General features: G+C 45.4%; 1 protein-coding gene across 2 annotated transcripts in view; it reads right to left on the bottom strand.

The window, feature by feature from the left end:
- PITPNB (phosphatidylinositol transfer protein beta) overlaps nt 1-24043 on the bottom strand; it is a 78924-nt gene that overhangs the window by 11203 nt on the left and 43678 nt on the right. For both annotated transcript variants that reach the window (XM_040350812.1, XM_040350818.1), the window contains exons 7-9: nt 23193-23276; nt 10716-10793; nt 1071-1181 (exon numbers count right to left, since the gene is read on the bottom strand). In XM_040350812.1, the coding sequence (XP_040206746.1) occupies nt 1071-1181; nt 10716-10793; nt 23193-23276 (273 nt within the window). The remainder of the gene's footprint in view (nt 1-1070; nt 1182-10715; nt 10794-23192; nt 23277-24043) is intronic.

Here is a 24043-nt window from a genome sequence, read left to right as displayed (position 1 = left end):
TGCATTTTGCCTCTAATGTCCGATCTAGGGCCATTTTGTTTGCCTCCCCCCCCCCCCCTTTTTTTCAAACATTTACCTCCTACCCTCATCAAATAGCCAAAGCTCTTCTAACATGTAGAAGATGGTGTTGTAATGGCATCTTTTGCAGGTCAAAAGGCTAAGAATGCTGTCATATTAGATTCAATATCATCACCCACTCCTCCACTGCTGCCAAGTGTCAGTCATTCTTTTTAAAGTTTTCTTATCAAAACATTTAAATGAACAGTGCCTTGGTACAAGAGGGTGAAAGTCTATGAAATCCTGGTATTTTATTAGCTATACCATGTGGGAGTGGGGGTTGCTAAAATTGGAGCACACAATCTGGTGCAGCTGTGCATAGTAACCAATCAGCTTCCAGGTTTTATTATCAAAGCTTAATTGATCTAGCCAATTGGTTACTATGCAGAGCTGCACCAGATTGTGTGCTTCACTTTTGGGAAATGGTCTACAAAGTTTATAAGAATAAGCTGACAGATGCATTGAATTCTGAGCAGTACAGATCATATTACATTTTGGCTCCATGCACACTGAAGCTGATAAACTGCAGTTTATTGGCGTTTTGGGCTTTTTTTAAAAAGCCCATAAACTGAACTCTATGTTAGCCTATGTGCCCATTAGTGTTAATGAGCTTTGGAGTTTATTGGCTTTTTTCTGAACGCCCAAAATTTTGTGTTCAAAGTGCCATTTTTCGTCGAAAAACAAAAAAAACACAAAACGCAGAAAAACGCTCAAAAACGCTGGCGCCAGCGTTTTTTTATCCATTGAAAAAAAAAAATCAAATGCTACACTGAAAAACGCTAATAAACGCTAAAAACTTTGAAAGGCTCCCTGCAAAGCTACTGGCGTTTTTTTATAGCTTTTTTTAGCTTCAGTGTGCATGGACCCTTTAAATGCCATAAGTGCAGAAATTACATGACCCCAGTTAACTGTACATCAAAAAAAGAAAAAAAAAAGAAGAAGAGGTACATACAAAAGTGTGAAAAAGAAAGCCATATGACCAACGTGTAAAGAGGTAATAAAATGCATCTTACCTTCTGAATAAAATTTTCTATTTTATTTTGAAGCCCCCACCATCTAAACTTTATTGTTACTAGTTTATAAGCACACATGCGTGGACAGTCCTCAGAGTTGGCCAATTCCTTCTGCAAAAAAAAAGTATAAGAATTGTAATTTCACCAGATTTAAATTATACCTTTAGGCCCCATTCACACATACAGACCATTTACCAATCATTTCATCCATCATTTTTCTTTGAAAAGACGTGACTGAAGTTTTCAGCCGATCATCTGCAAGGTCCTTTTTTTAAGCAGGTTCTGTCAGCTCTATTCAGTAGGGAATTTGAACAGATCGCATGCTTAATTTTGTCATCTGTTCCCGTTCACTATCAGTCCACATTTACATGGAGGACTGTGTGAGACCAGTGTTACATCTATGGGCAGCTGAATGTAAATAGTCATGTCCATTTATATCAAGCTACCACCAGGCCATCATTTTTCATTGAGGAAATACAGAAAAAGAAGCAGTCCTTTAAGGTTTTTTTTTCTTCCCCAGGACCTGAAGGGACACAGAGGTAGGTGGGTGTTAACGGAACAGGAAAAACTGACAGTTGGGCCTGATTGGAAAGCCCATCTGAAAGGGATCTCATTCTTGCTTCACGATTTAGTGGGGCAAGGACCCTGAACAAGGATGCTGCCAGTGAAATCAGAATTTCAAATACTTGGTCTGGTTCAGTTGAAAATGACATAGTTACAAAGTTGGTAAGGTTGAATAAAGACATCAGACCATCCAGTTCAACCTGTGTGGGTGTGGAAGGGTGTGTGCGTGCGTTTAAAAATAGTAACGTAAATTAAAACTTCACAGCTTCTACCCTCAATTACAAGTCAGCATTGGCATCTTCCATAACGCGGTTCTGACACTAGCTGTGTGTTATGTGTACAGCTTGTACAGGTAGTCAGACTTTCAGTAGGTGGCAGCAGAGTAAAGAAATATAAAAAAACAGGTAAAACTAGTCTAAGGCTCGGTTCACACTGCTGCAAAATTTTTATCCAAATTTCAGTGAGATTACGTAGTGCTACTTGGCTGCAACTTTGATAAGGCTTGTATATTCTATGGGGCTAAAATCACACCAAAGTAGTACAGGAACCTTTTCCAAAATCATTCCGTGCTGAGTAGCATTGATGTGAACAGATTTACCCTTGTCATGCGATTATGTGCGACTAAAGTAGCATCTGAAATCCCACTAGTGTAAAGCAGGCCCAATACTGCATTCAAAGAAGCATGCCAAGGTCTACTAGAGTCTAATATACTTATTTTCCTAGTTAGGATTTTTTAACCTTAATAAACTGATACACTTTTTACTTTGTGATCAACATTCAGTAGCCAATGCGTTAAACCTTCTAATAAATATAATCAAACAAACCCTGTGTGTCTCAGAGAACACATAAGAAATTTCGTTTGGCCAAACAGCAAGGGAAAAATGTCTAAAGCCAGCCATAAACGGTTCAAATCTCCAGATTAATCAGGAACCAGCCAAGATTCAAAACATGTATGGGCAGGCTGGAAGTACCCAGGATGATCAACTTGGTTACAAACAGCCTGCCAGATTTTACATGCTGTTCTAGTCACCATTAATAATCACTGTGTTCTCCTGGCGGGGGCATCTTCCCTCATTGGGAGGAGAACACAATGGCTCAGCGGGAGGCATTCCCATGTCAACGCCATCTGTGCTGATGGGGGAATCTAGCAAAACTTTATACAACCTGTGGTTGCAGGACAGAAATTTGCTCCATCCAAGGCCGGCCTAAGTGGCTTTGACTAGAATGACTGGCACTCTGGTACTTGCAGTAATCCAAACTGTTGCCCTCCTGGAATTTTCAAGCACTGCAATTAATCTAGTTTGCAGAGAATGAATTGACAACAAAAAATGATCCAGTAAAGGTGGACCAAACAGCTTATTAAAAAGATCAGATGTGTTCAAGCAGACAGGAAGTTTGTAACTGCTCAGATAACCACTCTATACAAACAAGGGACATCCCTAAACACACAAGCTCAACCTTGATGGGCTAGTTAATAGAACTGTTTTGCAAGGTTTCTGTATAACTGAAACATACAACATCTGCTGCCTGAAATGGACTTGTATTATTCTTTACCTTTTTTTTATTACTGAGTACCTTGTCCAACTCTATTTTACATCATGGATTATGCGGTGCCGTCTAATGTGTGTGGCTCCTGATACGCGATATGTTTTCCCATGTAACCGGTTATGGGATATGTATATTTTCCTTTGTACATTGCTTACATATGGCAATAAAGAAAAAAAAAAAAGTTTAGGCATCTCAGAAGTTGGTAGTTCCAGACATGTCCGTTCTGCATTCATTTTGGCATCTTCATTGCTCATCAGTCAGGCCACATTAAAAAGATTCCCAGAGTGTTAAAGTACTGCATGATAGAGATGGATAGATATCTCTATGTGCATTTGTTAGGTCAGGCACTGATATAAGATGAGAAGGCTTGGCTCGCTGTCTCAGCTCTAATTCATCCCAAAGGTGTTCTATCTGGTTGAGGTCAGGACTTTGTGCAGACCAGTCAAGTTCCTTCACCCCAAATGAGAGAGTGGGTAACCGCTCAAAGAGAACCAGGTAATCTGATTCCTGTGGTCCGAGCCAAGGGTGCAGGCAGTGCAATCAAAATGCAGGTTAGGATGAAGGAAAAAAAGCTGGGACAGCCGCACTCCAAAAAAACTCCTCCTTTAATTAAAAATCACAAAATACATGCCACAGCAAAAAACAGCACAACAAAAGAAAAGCTGACGTTTCGCACTATGCCTTAGTGCTTCTTCATAGCTCACTAAGGCATAGTGCGAAACGTCAGCTTTTCTTTTGTTGTGCTGTTTTTTGCTGTGGCATGTATTTTGTGATTTTTAATTAAAGGAGGAGTTTTTTTGGAGTGCGGCTGTCCCAGCTTTTTTCCTTCTTCCTTCACCCCAAACTCGCTCATCCATGTCTTAATGGTCTTTGATTTTTTTCACTGGTGCACAGTCATGTTGGAACAGAAGGAAGTCATCCCCAAACTGTACCCACAAAGTTGGGAGCATGAAATTGTCCAAAATTCCTTGGTATGCGTTGCCTTAAAGGGGTTGTAAAGGTTCCTTTTTTATTTTCTAAATAGGTTCCTTTAAGCTAGTGCATTGTTGGTTCACTTACCTTTTCCTTCAATTTCCCTTCTAAATGTTTTTTCCTTTGTTTTCTTTGTCTGAATTTCTCACTTCCTGTTCCTCCTCAGTAAGCTGTTCTGACTGACTTTCCACCGCTCAGATGATGGTGGAAAGCTTACTGAGGAGAAACAGGAAGTGAGAAATTCAGACAAAGAAAAAAAAACATTTAGAAGGGAAATTGAAGGAAAAGGTAAGTGAACCAACAATGCACTAGCTTAAAAGGAACCCATTTAGAAAATAAAAAAACGAACCTTTACAACCCCTTTAAAGGGGTTGTAAACAAAAAAATAATAAAAAATAGGATTTTTTGTACTCACCGTAAAATTCCTTTCTCTGAAGTCCATGGACGGACACAGCTCCTTAAATCTTGACAAGTGGGTTATGTTCCCTGTTTACAGGAGAGGACTAGGCAGAAACATGTTAATAGTTAAATACATGTTACATTAACAGAGTTGAACAGCCCCGCCCAGGGGGCAGTCCCTCCAGACATAACCCTCCTCACTGTAGCATGCAGCCTCAGTTCGTAACAAGCAGTACAAATCTAAAAAGGAGGGGTGGGAGCTGTGTCCGTCCATGGACTTCAGAGAAAAGGATTTGACGGTGAGTACAAAAAATCCTATTTTCTCTTATCGTCCATGGACGGACACAGCTCCTTAAATCTTGACAAGTGGGACGTCCCCAAGCAGTGTCAAAAAACGAGGGGTGAGAAATATATCTGTAAAACCAATTTTAACTTCACCCCAAAACAAGCAGAGCTCCTGAACGAAGGAGGTGCAACTTTAAACAGCCGCCGGCAAAAACTAGCAGCTGAAAAAAAACATCATAAGATGCACTCACAGTAAATTCTGGAAAAAGCGTGAACGGACGAGCAAATCACCACCTCGCACACCTGTGAGACCTACGCATGATGTCGAAAAAAAACAACCCAGGAAGCACCAATTGCCGTGGTCGAAAGTACCGTAACCGGAAAGGGGGGCCCGCCCCTTAGGAGCATAGGCCTGTATGACGGCCTGCCTGATCCACCGAGAAATGGTGGTCGACGAGACCGCCAGGCCCTTTTGTGGACCAGACACCGACACAGAGTCAGAAGCTCCAAAACGGAGCCGTAGTAGGCTGGTATACCCGCAAAGCACGTACCACGCCTAAAGTATGAAAGGCCGAAACCTCCTTCGGAAGGGAATGTCGCACCATCACCTAATCCTTATGGAGGATCAAGCATGGCGGCTTGCAAGACAAGACCGCCAACTCAGAAACCCCTCTAACAGAGGTAAAGGCCACTAAAGGGGCCACCTTCTGAGATAGTGTCAAGAGAAAATCTCTCTGATGTTTCCAAAAGGAAGGTTCCTGAAGAACCGAGAGCACCAGAGTCAAAACTCATGGGGGAAGAGATGGGCCAAGAGGGGAAAATATATGACAAACCCCCTGCACACAAAAAAAGGGGACCCACCAGGAAACGGGCCGCAAAAAGGCCACCGAATGGTGCTTTAAGCAATTTTTAGATCCACTCCAAGCTTTAAAAACAGCAGGACCCTGGACACAGAGTACGTCCGTGGACGTCACTCCATCCCTTCGCACCAAGAGAGGTGCGACGGTAGATCCTCCGGAAGAAGACTATGGTGCCCTGTTGAGATGACCGAGTCAGACAGACCCCGGTCACCTAAAGTCTGGCTTCCAATAACCATGTTGAGCAAGTCAGTGACTGTACAACAGTACCTCCGCTACCAGGCGCCCGATATCAGCATACCAAGGACGCCGAGGTCAATCTGAAACGATTAGAATCATCGGGATCTCCTCAGTCTCCACTCTGTGGAGCGGCCGAGGAAGCAACCACCATGGAGGAACGGCAAAAAGTCACCGATACAGACCCCACAGGGCCACCAGCGCGACTGACGCGTCTGTACCAGATCACTAGACCTGGCCACTAACTTTGACACCCTTGCGGCGGAGATGAGCGGCCAGGAGATCCATGCCCTGTGAGGCTCACCTCCTGCAAGGGAGCTGAAACACCCCAAGCACAAAGACCAGTCACCCTGGTCCAGCATCTGGCGACTCCAGTAGTCCGCCTGCCGGTATACCTGATGGTAGACCGAAGCCACGGCCGTGGCGTTGTCCGGCTGAAACCAGATCGGTCGACCACAAGGAGAAGCATAGCCTGGTCGCCTAAAATAGTAGGACAAAGAACAGTAGACAGCACCTGGTATTCCCAGGCGGTCTCCCACCAGGCACTAGCCAGGCCCGATCCTGGGTAGCTACCGAGACCAGACACATTCAGGGAGGTGTGGCCGTAAGTCCACGCAAGTCCATCGACTCAGGGCCGGCTGAACCCCCCAGTTTTGTGAACCCCCCTACCCCAAGTTCACAACACGTGAGCTGGCATCCGTCGTAAACACCGACCACTGGAAGGAAGAAACAATTCCCGGACCGAAGAGTCGGGGATCTCTGTCACCAACTCAGAGAGACTGACTAGGTGGCGCACAGGAATCTAATGATTTCAGAGACAAGAGATTTTAACCTCCTGGACAGTATTTCCCCTGGAAAACCAGGGTGTGGAACTGGGCATACAGTACCGCCTTGAAGGAGGCTACCCACAGGCCCCGAACCAGCAGGCGCCCGGAGAGAAGACCGATTGCGTGATGCCAATACCTTCACCGCAGACTGAAAAGTCTGCAATTTCTCCAGGGGAAGAAGGACCTTTGCCACCGAGGAGTCTGGATCAACACTAGATACTCCAATGCTGAGTCGGAACCTAGCATACTCAGGATTTGAACCCTGGGTCGCACACATGGAGGGCAGGCTTGCTGCCACTGAGCTACACCTTCTGGCCTAAACGTTTAACACCCACCCGAATCTTCGGAGGGCCTGAATGGGAATAAGCCATCCACTAGGTTGGAGACAGAAGCTGCTCTCAGAAGAAAGTCGTCCAAGTAGCCAATAAGGCAAAGCCTCGCTGATAAGTGCGAGCTACTAGCTGAAAACCCATGGTGCCGACGCCAGATCAAAAGGGAGGGCCACAGGCTGACAGAGACCCTCTCTCATCACGAAGCACAGAAAAAAAAAACACTGACATGCGCAAAACGGGACATGCATGTATGCGTCCCTGATGTCCGAGGACGTCAGGACATCCCCTGGATAGAGCGCAGCTACCACCGAACAAATGGATTCCATGCGAAACTACCCGACGTTCACAAAAGTATTTAGGGCCTGAGGCCCATAGGAAACCCCAAAACTCTCGTCCTGCAGGAAAGGTAAAATTACCCCGCAGCTTAGCAAATCCCACATTGCCCAAGGCAGACAAACGGGCCGGGAGAGGAAGACACGAGGAAAGAACTTTGTTCTGTGGCTAGGAGGAAACCCTATCTTGTACTCCAAAGAGACAACCTCGCAGACCCACTGGTCGGAAAGCAGGGAGGTTTCACCGAATTGTGAACCTGCAAGCTGCCCCTCCCACATAGAGACAGGGAGGGAAGGCTACATACATTGGCAGGATTTGGGTGCCGGCAAGATCGGCTTACGCACCCAGGGACAGATTAGTCCCCCAGCTGGGCCTTTGACGGCCTGGGAGGGTTGCCCCTAAATAATACACACACACACACACACACACACACACACACACATAGTGTGTATGTATATTATGTAGGTGTATGCACACATGCCTTTGGAGGAAACCGGAGTACCCGGAGGAAACCCATGCAGACACAGGGAGCGACAATGCAAGCTCCAGGCAGATTGGCATCAGTGTCCGGATTCGAACCAATGACTCTCTTGCTGCCAAGTAATGGAGTTAAGCACTACACCACCGTGTGCATAAAACCATTCTGAAACATCAGACCTATATGAGGCCCTGGACCAGCTGGTCCGCTAGCCTAATAACCTCAGGAGCGAGTCAGTGCTCCTCCACTGTCTGGTGCAAAATGCTCACTCCGTGAGTTGTATACAGCACTAGGGGTCAGGACTACTCCAAGATGGCCGCCGAGCGTTCAGAACGCGGCCACAGGAAAATGGACGGCACAATGTAAGCTGCGCCATAGCGCGGCTACGACAAAATGGGCGCCAATGGGAGTTTTCAATGTAATTGAAAAACCTCCCAAAAAATGTGGCCAGCGCCGACAGAGACCCCAGTGTAGTGGCCACAATAGGCCGCAAGACAGACCCCAGCATGGTAAACATGGAACGGGTCAGTACTTCGGATCTTCTATCAGTCAGATCCACACAAGCGGGGGTTCCCGCCCGGCGGTGAGGGACCACAAAAGCCCTCAGCGGCTTTTCTCATTCCGCATCTCAAAAATTATCAAAGAAGGGCACAGAAGGAAAAAACATACACAGCGGTCTGATTTGTGTGATCCAAAAAAGACCGAGCCCTCGGCGGAAACCCAGCTGCACTATGCAGCTTAAGAGAGTCCCTTGCAGCAGTAAAAAGCGCACCCATAAATGCCTTATTCTGCTTTTTTTTTTTTTTACTAGGTACCTGGTCCATAACAGAGCATTCCCCAGGGGATAACGGGGAAGGGGGCATTCTTTTACCGCCCGCCCGCAGTCCACCCCCACCCTGGCACAAACGTGCCCAGGACTAACAATAAAAACTCTGTGGGAATCCCAGGTGCTAACACCTGCTGCCACCACCAGCATGTGGGGGAAGGACCCAGATACTGACTCCAATATTTACATAGTGTGTATTATAATATGCACACCTGTCCATACAAATAAACAAAAGCTCCTAGAGCCCTAGTCAGGGCCTCTCACCCACTTGCTGCACTGACCAGGAGTAACCAGAGGACTCACCTCAGGAGGAGACTGCCCAGCGCTGCTGTCCGTGTGAGAGGGGAAAAAAAAACTGAGGTAAACGTGCGGCGTCTGCGGGGACCTGCGTTTAAACAGGAAATACCTCCTAGGGCAGTGATGGCGGACCTTGGCACCCCAGATGTTTTGGAACTACATTTCCCATGATGCTCCACTTCACTGCAGAGTGCATGAGCATCATGGGAAATGTAGTTCTAACACATCTGGAGTGCCAAGGTTCACCATCACTTTCCTAGGGCTTTTTTATATAAGGATAAGACACAGATACAGCATTAAAAGCAAAACCGTTACAGGTGTCACCAATCAGTCAGCGTCTGCTGAAGTATAATCAAACATCTGTGCTCATCACAGGGCTTTTTACCTCACAGGAAAGCCCAATACAAAAAAAAAAAAAAAACACACAGGCCAAATAACACAGTCCTCTCAGAAAGGCCCCCTGACAGCAGCAATGTTAGCAATGCAGCAAGGGAAAGGAGCAGGGAAGGGAGAAGAAGGGACCCCCGAACCCCAGGAATGCCCCGCCGTACCAACCCACCGAAGCAGGAGAGACTGTACTTACCCGTCCAAGCGAGGACTCGCTGACGCATTCCTGACAGAGCTACAACCGAGTGAGACAACACCACAGCCCAGTCATATGTGGACCTCGGAGCAAAGCTCACCGGCCCCCCCAGGAGTCATGGGGTATGGCGTGGCAGACCAAGCCTCTTTGCAAAGGTGTGCTCACGCTTGCTGGTCGGACTGAGTAGACTACAAGGATCTATATTATCCAGCCTGTCTCAGCCGACAGTTGAAAGAAGATTCTTCAAGAAAGATAAAATAAAATTTCTCCTCAGGGCACTGGGCCCAAAGGGAGTCATACGTCCTTCTCCTTGCTAGGCAGAATGAAACTGAGGCTGCATGCTACAGTGAGGAGGGTTATGTCTGGTGGGACCGCCCCCTGGGCGGGCTGTTCAACTCTGTTAATGTAACATGTATTTAACATGTTTCTGCCTAGTCCTCTCCTGTAAACAGGGAACATAACCCACTTGTCAAGATTTAAGGAGCTGTGTCCGTCCATGGACGATAAGAGAAAATATTTAAAAAAAAAATAACAAACAAGTTTCTTACCTCCACTGTGCAGCTCGTTTTGCACAGAGTGGCACCGATCCACGTCTTCTGGGGTCCCTCGGCAGGTGTCTCTGGTCCTCACATTGTGTGTAGTCCGTGCAGGCGCGCTCCCGTGATACAGCGAGCAGCCATAGCCGCTCACAGTATCACTCGGCCCCGCCCCCTCTGCGCGCCGCGTCACTGGATGTGATTGACAGCAGCGCCAGCCAATGGCTGCACTGCTTTCAATCCATCCACTCTAGCCAATCAGCGGCCAGGCTGAGCGGCGAAGAGGATGTCGTGAACCGAGCGCGGGACTTTCGAGGGGTCAGGTAAGTATAACGGGGGCTGGTATACTCTGAAGTTTTTTCACCTTAATGCATAGAATGCATTAAGGTGAAAAAAAAAAACTTTCCTTTACAACTCCTTTAAGAGTTCCCTTCACTAGAACTAAGAGGCCAAGCTCTGAAAAAAAAAAAAACACACACATAAGGGTTTTGTTAAAGCTCCTCCACATACACACACCTACTTTGATATAGTTTATCAAATTATATAGAAAGACAGAAATGCAGCCAATTACCTTCCAATTAGGTCCCAGGGGTCCCCTTTTTGTTTTAATAGACTGAAACAGCGCAGGGTCTTCATCTGCTTTGTAATCCTGCAAAACAAGCATAGTACAGTAATAAAGTTAGGGTGCATGTCCCATATAAAAGAATGAGGTTTAGGAAGAAAACAAAAATAGCTTTTTATGTCACTCTGCCATAGTAAAACATGATGTTTGAGACTTCTGGGATGATTTATGAAAACTGAAGGAAAGGCTGAGCGAGTGCCCAGAGCAGGCAGTGAAAAAACAGCAACAAGGACATTGACATAGAACATTTATTTTAGTTATATAGGTACAAACACACAAAGTACGATAGGATGGGAAAATCAGATGTAACTGCACGTCACGAAATAGCCTGAAAAAAAATAAAGTTTTGCTTACTGGAATAACCTTTAAATTATTAGTCATGATTCAGCCAGAGAGAAAAGTTCATTTAGACACACTAACATTTCAGTGTCTAGGAAGGCCAAATGTGCGATTTGTGTGCCCACACTGCTAGGAAATCTTGTGCGTTTTCCTGAGATGCCCCAGACTACACAACAATGTGCCAATTAGTTAGTGGTGGGAATTCTCACTTGGGCTCTGTTCACATCCGTTTTTGGGCATTTTTCTGCTCCATGCATCAGCTCTAAAAACGCCCAACAAGAAAAATCCCATTATTTCAAACGGCCCCTGTTCACATCCGAGCGTTCTGTCACCTAAAGAAAAACACCAGTTGCCCAAAAAAGTACATGAGCTTTTTGTTCGGCAGATTACAGGCGTTTTACTGCTTTTACATCGGTGACCCTTTAAACTTCAAAACGCCTGTACAAAAACGCCCCAATTTTTTTTAAGTTAGACTTGCCGATAACTTGTTTCCAAGAGTCTCAGGACAGCACCTGTGAGTATAGCTTCACCCACTAGGAAACACCAACTCCACCAAATTTTAAAAAGGAGACTTCTCCCCACAGCTTGTCAGTTGTAGCAGAGTACCTCCAGCCCAAGCGGAACACATAATCAGAATATGGTTAGTCACAGCATATATAAAACAAGAAAGGGGCAGGTCGTGGCTGTCCTGAAAGACTCTTGGAAAACAAGTGTAGCACTTGCCCCCGAAAGAGCTGCTGGTTTGTTTTTGGTGGCATGTTAACCTCTTGTTTCTCTGCCGTCTAGGGTACTTAAAGTGGAGGTTCACCCTAAAACAATTATCTAACATTACACCCAGCATACTAACGACATGTACAGTATGCAGGTATTTTTATTTTTCGCCGTACATACCATTATATTATTATTTTCCCCCCCGGGTTCTGATTCCCACGGGACTGGGCGTTCCTATTGAGAGGGTAGATGATTGACGTCTGGTGAAAAACTTCCCATGACGCACAAGGCGCGTCACCAGTTTTCTGTAAATAGCCGACCTGTGAGTCGGCTCTATATGGCGCCTGCGCAGTCAGCTCTACACGGCGGGCGCAGGCCAGAAAAAAAAAGAACACATAGAAAGAGTCCGAATACCTAAAGTCCCTTGTTACTTCCAAGTAACAAGAAAAAAATCTTACATTTGTTAACGGAATAAAATTCTCCTTTTATCCCCCCCCCCCCGAGAAGGATTTGAACAAAAACGTTGTCAGGATGATTTCCCGCGACCTGTTATGAACTGACACTACTTTTGGTAAAAACCCTGGATCTGTTTTAAGTACAATCCTGTCTGCGGACGTAACTGCAACTAAGAATAACGTTTTAGGAGTTAAATTCCTTAACAAGATTGTCCAACGGTTCAAAATGATAATTTGTGAAGGCTTGCAAAACTACCGACAGGTCCCATTTAGGAAAATGTTTAGTAGGAGCTGGTCTGGACCTAGTAAGTGCCTTAAAAGAATCTTGAAACCAAAAGGAACTAAAGAAATAGGTCTTTCTAGGTATAATCCCAAGGCAGCCACTTGCACTTTAAAGAGTGCTAATCGCAAGACCTTTGTCCGCACCATTTTGTAGAAATTCCAAAACTGACACAATGCCTTCTAAGGTTACGTTTGACAAAATGACACCAAAAGTTGTAGACTCTCCAAACTTTACCGTAAATATCTCTAGTTACTTTGTTTCTACTGCCAAGTGTATACTAGAGGCTCCGACAATCCTCAGATACCAGCCTTATTCTGACTATATTTGGGTGGTATACTGGGCCTTGAAGTAGCAAGTCCTGACTGGTTTGACTGTCATTTGTAGAATGGAGGAAAACCAGGCTCTTTTCGGCCAGAACGGAGTGATCAGAATTATGGACACTTTTGTTTTGCATTTTCCTCAATACCAGTGTAATTAGCTGAAAGGGGGGGGGGGCGGCATACCACGCTGTGAGGCTTAGACAGGCAACCTCCGGATGGTATATTGGACCCTGTAGAAGCAAGTCCTGCCGGAGCGGCAGCCGCCAAGGCGGCCTGACTGCCATTTGAAGAATGGTGGTAAACCAAGCCCTTTTTGGCCAGAATGGAGTAATTAGAATTACTTCCACCTTCTCCTTCTGAATCTTCCTCAGTACCAACGGAATTAGTTGAAACGGAGGCAAGGCATAAGCCAGCTGGAAGTTCCAAGGCTGTATTAACGCATATGTTCCATGGGAACTGTCGTTTCTGTGAATGGAGAAAAAAGACAGGAAGTTACTTATTTTCTTCTCACGCAAATAGGTCTATTAGTGGTTGGCCCCAGGCTCGGATGATCAATGTGAAGACTTCCTGGTTTAGGGTCCATTCTGCTTCCTGAATCCGTCTTCCGGTTAGAAAATCCTCCACTATATTTAAAGTGCCTTTAAGGTGCACCGCTGATAAGGACAGCAAAATGATTTTCTGCCCAGTTTAGGATGTCTGAGGCGAGAAGCTGAAGTGTCTTGCTTCTTGTGCCTCCTTGCCTGTTTAAGTAGGCTATGGTAGTGGCATTGTCCGAGAAGACTTGAACATGGGCACCTTGAAGGTCTGCGGAGAAGGCACCCAAAGCCAAGACCACTGCCCTTAGTTCTCTCCAATTGGAGGACTTTTCTGCTCCTGACCGGGACCAAACACCCTGAGCATAGTTCTGACCCAGGTGTGCCCCCCATCCCCATAGGCTGGCGTCTGTCATTACCACTTTTTCTATTGGAAATTACCATAACAGGCCTGCAGAGAGGTTTTTCTGACTTCACTACAAAGCGATCGTTTTACTTTGGTGGGGATTTTTACCTTTGCCTCCAGAAATTCTGTCCTGTGATCCCATATTTTCAGGATGGAACTCTGAAGCGGTCTGAAGTGAAGCCTTGCCCACTGCACCACTGGCATAGATGAGGTAAGGGTTCCCAGAGCTGACATTACTTGTCTGACTTGATGGCTCTTGATTTGTCTAAGGAAGCTACAACCCTTAGCATCTTTAGTTTGTCTTCTGGGAGAAAAATTATTTGCTTCACTGAGTTTATCTGATACCCCAGAAATTGTGCCACTTGGGTTGGGTTGAAGTTTGATTTTTCCATATTTATGATCCAGCCCAAGGCCTCTGGATGACCATGAGCTCTTCCGAGATCCTCCAACAATTTCTCCCTGGAGGGGGGCAAAGAAGAGCAGGTCGTCCAGGTATAGAATTACTGCTACCCTCTGTAAGTGAAGAGGAGCGAGGGCCTCTGCCATGACTTTTGTAAATATTCTCGGAGCCGAGGAAAGGCCGAAGGGGAGGGCTTTGAATTGGAGGTGCACAACCTCTTTTCCCATGTTTACCGCCAATCTTAGAAATTTTTGGGATTGGAGGGGCTATGTGGATATGCAGATAAGCATCTAGCAGGTCGATTGATGCCATAAAACACTCCTTTGTCAAAAGTTTACCGTGAAGATTGAGTACATACAGAATTTTTTGTATAGGACTGAACTGTTCAGCGGCTTCAGGTTAAGAATAAGTCTGAAACTTCCGGATGGCTTTTTTATTATGAATACGTGGGGGGAACGATAAAGCTCCCCCTGTGGTACTTGAGTTACAACCCCCTGGTTCATCGGATCCTTCAATAGGCTCCTCATTGCTAGGGACTTGACTATATCTCTTGGTAGATTTGTCAACAGGTACCTCTCTGGGGGAGGGCCTGAGAACTCTATTCTGTAACCTTGGGACAGCATAGAGAGAATATATTGATTTTCTGTTATGCTTGCCCAGAAAGGGAGAAAACTTTGAATTCTTCCCCCCACCTGCAACCGGTTGTCATTGAGTTTTGCTGGTTGCCGCAGGAGGATGGAAAAGGACATTACCTTTGCCCTTTCCCTTCTGCCCTGACCTAACTTTCTTCCTCTCTTGAGGCTTGTTTTGTTGTTGAGCCCTTTGAGGACGAAAAAAACGTTTGCCTGTCTGCTTTTTCTTCTTGACAGGAAAAGATTTCTTCTTGTCTGCAGTTCTGTCGAGCACTACATCTAAATTGGGGCCAAACAATAATTCCCCCTGGAAGGGTACTCCACACAGCTTGTTTTTAGATGCGGTTTCCCCCGGCCAGGTTTTTAACCACAGCACCCTCCTAACCGAATTAGTAAGGGCACGGATATTGCCGTCATTCTGATAGGCTACAGCTGCCAACAGGGTTGAAAAGGAGTCTAGGATTTCTTGCTTTGGAGAATCAGCCATTATATGATCCTTAAGATGGTTCAACCAATACTCCATATTTCTGGAGACGCAAGTATTCGCCATTGCTGGCTTAAGGTTGCCTATGTTGGATTGCCAAGCCCTCTTTAATTGCTGATCCATCCTCTTATCCATGGGGATCTTTCAGAATCCCCATGTCCTCAAATGCTAGATCTGAAGATCTTGAGACTTGAGAAAAGGCTGCATCAAGTTTTGGAACTTTATTCCAGGGAGCTGTTGGGTGTTCGTCAAAAGGAAACCTTTTCTTGTGTGCCTTAGCAAAGAAAGTTTTTTTTTTAGGATCAGTCCATTCTTTCTTGATCGCTTCAAAAATTACTGTATAGACTGGAAAGGTTCGTATCTTGGGCTCACCGAGTCCTGCATACATCCGGTTGTGTAAAAAGATAATTCTTTACGTTCCTCCACTAATCCTAAAGTTGCATGAATAGCTTTTAGGAGGCCATCAACTTGTTTCAAAGACAATTTATATTTTGAAGACATTCTCCAGCTCATCCTCCTCCTTATCCGATTCTTGAGAATGTGAGGGGGAATGAATTTCCTGGTTCAGAGGACTCTCTTCTGCGTCCAATAAAAATAAAATAAAGAAATGTATCACTTTTATTCCTATTACAAGGAATGTAAACATCCCTTGTAATAGAAAAAAGCATGACAGGTCCTCTTAAATATGAGATCTGGGGTCAAAAAGACCTCAGATCTCATATTTTCATATTTAGACTATTTTTTTTTTTTTTTTTTTGCATACAAAAGGAAATTTAAAAAAAAATTACAACAAAAAAATTGTCTCTTTAAGACGCTGGGCGGGACTGACGTTTTGACGTCACTTCTGCCCAGCAAAGCTATGAGGACGGGTGGGGGCCATCTTGCCCTCACTCGCGTCCTCACTGAACAGGCAGCAGCACCCGATCGCCTCCGCCGCTACCGACGGCTCCGGTAAGCGGCGGAGGGCGCGGGAGAGGGGGGCCCCTCTCCCGCCACCGGCGATCTCGCAGCGAATCCGCCGCAGAGACCGCCGTTATCGTTTACACGGCCGCCCACTGAAGAGATGGATATCTTGGTTGTGGCAGCAGCTGCTGCCGTTACCGAGATATTCATCTTTAAATACAGGACGTATATATACAGTGGGCGGTCGGTAACCGGTTAAGTAATCAGTTGTGGTAGAGGGTCTCTTTAAACACTCAATTAAAGAGGTCAAGAATCAGTCCGTGTGCCCCCATGACATCAGAGCCCAAAATAGTGCCCTTATGTGTCTATGGGCACAGATATTGACTGCTCAGTAGGTACCTGCTGTCCTCGGAATCCTCTAAGGAAAATTTGTCTCCCAGTAGGATCCTTTTGAAGTTCGGCCAGAGCCGGCCTCACCGCCGAACCCACCACCGTGAATAGGGAGCGGGCCACGGCCTCCACTCTCCTTATCAGCGGGATCCTGAAATGCAGGAGCCCCTTCCACAGGCAATGTGGTGGCCTTGCGCAGTCTGGACACAGGGGGGTCCACTGGCGGAGGAGAGACCTACTTTTTTTTTTTTTTTTTAAACCCCCCTCAAGGGGGTAACGGGTTGCAAAGTTTTTTGACAAACTTTTTGCGGTGCATCCCATTCCTTGTATAACATATAGTCCAAATAAGGAACACAAGGAAACACTTCAGCGATGCGTGGTAGTCTGCTGGTACTGACACGGAGGTGTCTCCGCCACATCCTCAATTTTTAGAGCCTCACGCACCGCAGAAACAAGAGCTCCAACAAATTCTTGCCAGCAACTGACTGCAGCAGAGTCATCCTCACTATCCATAAGGGTTAAAACCCGCAGCCTCTGACATAACAGAACCAGAAAAAAACAGAGATTCTGTGTCATCCCCAGAAGCAGGCTTCAGGGAGGGGGCGCTTTTTTACCCCCCATCCGGGCACTAGCTGCTTCAAACCTGGCAAGAAACCCAGGACAGCCAACATAACAGATGTGGCAGGGGGAGGGGCGGTAAGGGTTAACTCAGGCATAGCTTGAGTTCCATAGTGTCAGCGCTGAGTCACCCACCCTGCAAGGCAGGACAAAAAAACCCCACTGGTCACCTCCTTGCTGCTATTGCAGAGCATGGGGGGCCCCCGGTATTCACCACCCCACCCAGCTGCAGAGGGAACTGAAAAACCTCAGGTGTGCTCTGATGTGCTGACTGTGATGTGTATTCACCTCATGGAAGATTCACAGCACTAAAACTGTAACAGCACTAAAACTGACCAGAGGCTGTGCCGAGTCATCTCAGGGAAGAATCACATCGTTACCAAGGAGATTTCCAAGACGGCCGCTGTCTGAGGTAAAAATTACCTCATAGAACACAGCAGCACTGACTGCTTTGTTACCTCAGAAAAGAATCACAGCGTTACCAAGGAGATTTCCAAGACGGCCGCTGTCTGAGGTAAAAATTACCTCATAGAACACAGCAGCACTGACTGCTTTGTCTGTTACCTCAGAAAAGAATCACAGCGTAACCAAGGAGATTTCCAAGACGGCCGCTGTCTGAGGTAAAAATTACCTCATAGAACACAGCAGCACACAGCAGCACCCCCCAGAGTAACAACACAGTCCCCCTAACAACACACGGGCCCCGGTGGTAACAAAGAAAACCCAGGAGGCCCCCCTTCACAGCCACTACCCAGTCAGGGGAAGGAGGGAGAGAAAGGGGAGAGAGGAAAGCAGGGCGGACCCTCAGTCGACCTCCCCAGGGAAACCACCAGCCAGACCACTTACCTGAGTAAGGGGCCACTACTTACCTGTCCTGCGACTACCCGGCTGGAGGTATCCCAGACAGAACCAACGTCCGTAAACGGCATGGCTGTCGGCCAGACACACTGTGACAAAGCCATAGAGACCGGTCATATGTGTGCCCTAGAACCAAAGTTCCCCGGCCGCCCCTGGAGCAATGGGGCCTGTCGTGGACGTCCCAAAGCTGAGCTGAGGGCCGGCACACGCTCGAAGGCCGAACATGGGGGGACTACAAGAGTCGAGGACCCAGCCTGTCACCCAGTCGGCTGTTGATAGAAGAATCGCAGGATTCAAAAATGCAGGAACAAAATAATAAAAAAAAGCGAGAAAAATCGCCAGAAAAAAACTCCAGAGTCCAGGAACTCCAGAGATAGCCTTGACCTCCTGTCGTTAGGCAGAAAAACTGAGGCTGCTAAAGCAGGGTGTGGGTTATGCCTGGGGGAGCCACGCCCCCTGGGAGGAGCAGCATGAAGGAAAGTTTTTAACACCTTAAGTGCTGTAGAATTCTGCCTAAATCTCCTGGTAGGAAGAAGCATAACCCTAAGGTCAATGAAGGCTGTGTCCGTCTATGAACGAAAGAGAAATAAGGATTGGTTGGAGGTGGGACTCTTAATTTGGTGGGTTGTATATTTTGGAATATATCATGGTAATGTGTTGATTTCTGTGCCATTATAATTTGATGTACATGTATTAGGTTAGAAATATGGGCGAGTAAGGCCCTCCTCTAGGTTCTGTATATGAAAGCTGTAAATATGTGGCTCTGAGTATGCGTTGGTGAATGGCACGTGAATGGACACCCCTTGTCTGTATTGCACCCCATCATGAAGATACCGGAAAGGAGGAGACACAAAATGGTGCCATGGAAGCTGTCCCTGAAGAATGGTGGTGGTGTGTCATTTAGGGGCAAAGCGGCACCATGTTGGGAAGCACAACACGTTAAGACAGTTATGGACTGTTCCATAGCAGCTTCTTCTGAAGAAGGTGATGTGTGCCCCTCAGGCACAAAGCGGCATACGTTGGAAGGCAACATGGTTTAATATCATATTTCTGGAGTTTTCTGGTTGATGCAGCCATTTTGCCAAATTGGAATTTTGCAAGTTGACCCAGCAGGGTGTTCTTAAAGCAGGGGTTCACCCTAAAAAAAAAATGCTAACATTACATCCAGCATATGAACGACATTTACAGTATGCAGGGTTTTTTTTTGTACATACCGATATAGTGTGATTTTCTCCCCGGCTTCCGGGTTCTGATTGCCGCGGGACTGGGCGTTCCTATCCCCGGGTTAGATGATTGACGTGTTGTGAAAAAGTTCCCATGTCGCACAGGGCCCGTCACCAGTTTTCCGTAAATAGCCGAGCTGTAAAGCGCAGACTCGCAGCTCGGCAATTTACGGAAAACTGGTAATGGGCCCTGTGCGACATGGGAACTTTTTCACAACACGTCAATTATCTAACCCAGGGATAGGAATGCCCAGTCCCGCGGGAATCAGAACCCAGAAGCCGGGGAGAAAAATCACACTATATCGGTATGTACGGCAAAAAAAAACAAGACCTGCATACTGTAAATGTTGTTCGTATGCTGGATGTAATGTTAGAAACTTTTTTTTTAGGGTGAACCCCCGCTTTAAGAAGGAGTCATGAATGGGAATTTATATCCTAGCAGGATGTTCTTGCGGGCCTCCTGATGTAAGGTACAGGGTTAGAGAAGCACCAGATAAGACCTCCTGGAAAGGTCTGAATTAAAATGTCCTGAGTTACAGAAGATCAAAGACCAGCTGTCACTAAAGGATGATCCAGGTCAAATGGCGGTGATACATGGACAATTGCTGCCCCTAGTGCACATTACAGCATACTTCCTGGAGGACAGGAAGAGAAGAATGTACTTCATGGTGATTAGGAAGGACAACCTTTTCTTATTGGATACAGATGGCTAGATAGGCTGGCACGGGTGTTGTGTGGGTGGTGTCTTAGTGGGCTTTAAAAAAGTACTGACCGGCTGGAGTTGCTTCCTCTTTCTATGGAGCTTAGCCGAGACCGCATCTGGAGGACTTTAAGTAAATTTCCATTTATGTTCTTTTGTTTCATATGCTCTGTAATATTTTCCTTTAGTGTTTTACTACTTTCTTTGGGAAATAAATGAGACCCGCAGTGTGTATTTTTATAGCTAACCTTGTTATTGTATCATTACTATTAACATTATCAGAGCTTTGATAGACTAGCCAATTATAAGTATAGACAAGTTGATACATATTTTTTAATAAATAGGGGGGGGGGGACTCCAACCCCCCCCCTATGTAATACAATATATAGGGGGGGGGGGGGTCTGAGTAATTTGCTAGCAAAAAGGATGATTTTTACATGCAAGAGGAATGCCAGAACTGGCCTGGTATAGAAGCCGTTTAATAATTTTCATTAAAATAGTTACTTAAAAAAGCAAGCCATTTGCTCAATCTTTGTATTATGCTTTTAAATTTTCTTCTTTTTTATACAACTTCTGCACTTTGATTAAAATAAATAAATAAATAAATGCTACAATAAAACAATATCCAGCACAGCAATACAATGCCTGGCTTCCAATTACAGCTGCAAATGAGCAATAGTGTGGAAGGAGACAGCCTTCTGGCTTTGTTAGCATGCAATCTCCTTCAGGATCCCACAGGGAAAGCGAAGCCACTGTAGGCGAGCCTTTGGCTTGTGGTTTATTTTGTTTGCCACCAGCTGTACACTTCTCATCTCATTAGTTTGGTTAAAATACTCTGGGGGATGACAGCTGTAACCCACTCGAATCTTCGGCTCTGAGGATATCTGGAGGCTAATTCTGCAACCCATGGAAAAGAGCGTCCACCACAAAGCACTGTGCTGTACAAACAGTTTGAGCTTCTGAAGTAGGTTAAAAATGCAACAGGGCTAATGTGTCACTTCAGATGAAAGTACTACTTCTCTGTATAATGCTTAAGCCAAAAAAACTCATTATCAGATAAAACAAAAAACACACACATATCTCATACTGGCATTTCAGGAGCTGAGGAAAGATAATAAAATGTAATACAGAAAAACATTTTGAAATAATGAAGGAAAATACAATAAAACAAGTGACATCTATCTGACTTCGTAAAAGGGCCAGTAAATGCAACGTACAAGCGAGTTAATATAAAAAGCATTTAACGTTTAAGCCTAAAGCCCAAGACATTTTGAATGTTTAATATTTTAACCCGTTTTCACATGTACCAGCATACATTTAACCACTTCAGCTCTGGAAGATTTTACCCTCTTTGTGACCAGGCCGTTTTTTGCCATTTTGCACTGTGCCATTTTAACTGGTAATTGCGCAGTGATGCAATGCTGTACCCAAACAAAAAACTTTTTTTCCCCACACAAATAGAGCTTTTTTTTGGTGCCATTTGATCAGCACTGTTTTTTTTTTTAACACTATAAAATGGAAAAAAAAGACTAAAACAGAAAAATAAATTACTTTCTGCTATAAAAAAACATCAAATGAAAAAAAACAAACAACTACATTTTGTCATGAAAGTTTGGCCTGAATGTATTCTGCTATATGTCTTTAGTAAAAACAAAAACCCAATGAGTGTATATTGGTTTGTGTAAAAGTTATAACTACAAACTATGGCATAAATACTGGGAAGATTTTTTTAAAACTACTAATGGCGGTGATCAGCGGCTTATACCAGGACTGCCATGGTGCAGCAGGTAATCTGACACAGACGCTGGGGGGTTGGGGCGATGACGACTGACTGCCATTGTTGTTACCAATGCCATTAATACAGTGATTAGTGATCATAATGCACTGTCACTATACCAATGGCACTGACTGGGAAAGGGTTAACATGTAGGGCAATCAAGGGTTTAAATGTGTCCCTAACTATGTGTAGTGTGCGCTGCTCTTACCAATAGATGTGCAAGTTGTTCAACCCTGCTTTGAAGGGATGAGAAACAGAGATCATTCCCTCTGTACAGAGCCCTGTGTTGAATGTCAACACCAAGCTCTGGGCTGTGATTGCACACAGCCGATCAGCAGATCCAGGCCATGAATCCTTGGCCAGGACTTTCTGACAGGCTCTCGCTGTGTGCAATACCTGGATGTAAACAGCATTGTGGGCAGGCGGTCATAACGTGGTTAAAAGGTTCTCACTGCCTGGGACAGAAAGGATCGCAATCCTGTGACCATTGTCATTGGCTGTCACAGTGGTCACGTGATTGGGAGCCAATCCCGCAGGCTACCAACCCCTAAACGGGGACTCTTGACTGCATGCTCTAAACACAGAACCATCAGCTACTGACCCATGAAAAGGTAATTCTCATCCTGCAATGGCATTTGTGCCATAGGGTGCATCTGGTCCTGGTTAATAGCATCAACATTCCCTAGCCATTAAAATGGAACTAAACCTTCCTGTCCTTTACAGCCAAGAAAGCGGTAATGTTCTTTGTTTGATCTGCAGTTGCCATGATGCTGCATATGTGATCAGTTAGGACACCAGCCATTTGATAGCTTGACAGTTTGGTTGAGGGAAAAAAAAAAAAAAGCTAGCTAAAAACATGCAGTTGAATCACATTTTTACTGCCCCCCAATCACTCCCCCTCAAGCTGCAAAGGCAACAGATGGGGTTGTACACATGTGGCATCATGACACTTTGCACCACGGCATAGCAAAAATTATCCCCACTGAAGTAGGCTGTGCAGCAACCACATGCAGTGCAGCAACTGGTACATAAATCTGTTTGTTCCCACACCGAGCTCAGAGTGTTCCTACTGGATCCCCCATGCAAAGAAATGAATGTGGCTAAGGCATAAAACCAGGACTCGGCAAAAACTCTTGGCAAAGGCTGTGTGGCACCAGGCAGGCCCACAGAGTGAAGCTCGTGGGAGCAGGTAGGAAGTTAAAGCTTTATCAAACACACTGCCATCCTGGGTAGGGCGACTTACCTAAAAGGACAACTTTACTTTCTATTTTGTGTGTTGGTTGCAGTATTTTTTAAACCCCTTGTATATAAAAACAGTAACATTTCTGCAGCCACTGGTTTTTGGTGTGTAAATTATGCAAGAAAAAAAAAAAAAAGATTTAAGAGCAACTTACTCCATGTTCTACTTGGTTTCGGTCAGCAATATCAATATGGACCACTTCAACAGTTTTCCACACATTGGGATCTAGACAATGGACCTGAAAAAAGTTCCACGTTACTCATTATAAATATTGCTAAAAAGGAATCAGTTCAGTGCCTAAAGAGCAAGTTACATTTTTCATGAAAAATCAAAAAAAAAAAAGGTGACCTCTCAACAGCCTGACCTCCCTTTGGGACCCCCTGCACATAGTGGCCATGATGCTCCATGTTGCCAGTGTAGCGGTTTGTACACAGCAATACACAGCCCCGGAGTGAGTACTAAGGATGAGCTCCGGCATGTTCGCAAACCCTACGTGCAGAGCCAGAGCCCGCCAGGAAGACTGTGCTGCGCTGAACACAGTCAGGGAGACATTTCCCGATCTCTGCAGCCACGCATCAGGACAACTTACCGAGTACCCATCATAATGCTTGGCTTGGCATGCGCTCATTGGTCAGCACAGCAGTGTGGATGCACTGAACAATTAGAAGAGGCTTTTTCTTCCGGTAAGTTGTCCCAAGAAAGAAGCCCCTTTGATTGGACAGCACTATCACATGGCCGTGCTCACCAATGAGAGCTTGCCGCAACGAGCAGTATGATGAATACGCACTTTGGTGCCGTTTTGTGGTGTAAGGTGCACGAACCACTAAATGGACCGCATAGGGCATTGCGCCCGCCATCTGCAGCAGGGTACAGAGAGGTGACCAGGATCATTTTAGGTTAGCTGATTTTAAGTGAAAAGGTGAAATTGTTGCCCTTTATGTAATTATTTCTCCAACAAGGGATTCAAAGCATCATAAAAGGAGCGTTAAAACACACAATTTCTGG

Source organism: Rana temporaria, chromosome 1 (assembly GCF_905171775.1).
Source record: "Rana temporaria chromosome 1, aRanTem1.1, whole genome shotgun sequence".
NCBI classification, from domain to species: Eukaryota; Metazoa; Chordata; class Amphibia; order Anura; family Ranidae; genus Rana; species Rana temporaria.
Note: the sequence above shows the minus strand (reverse complement) of the source record. Positions and strands in the feature narration are given on the sequence as shown.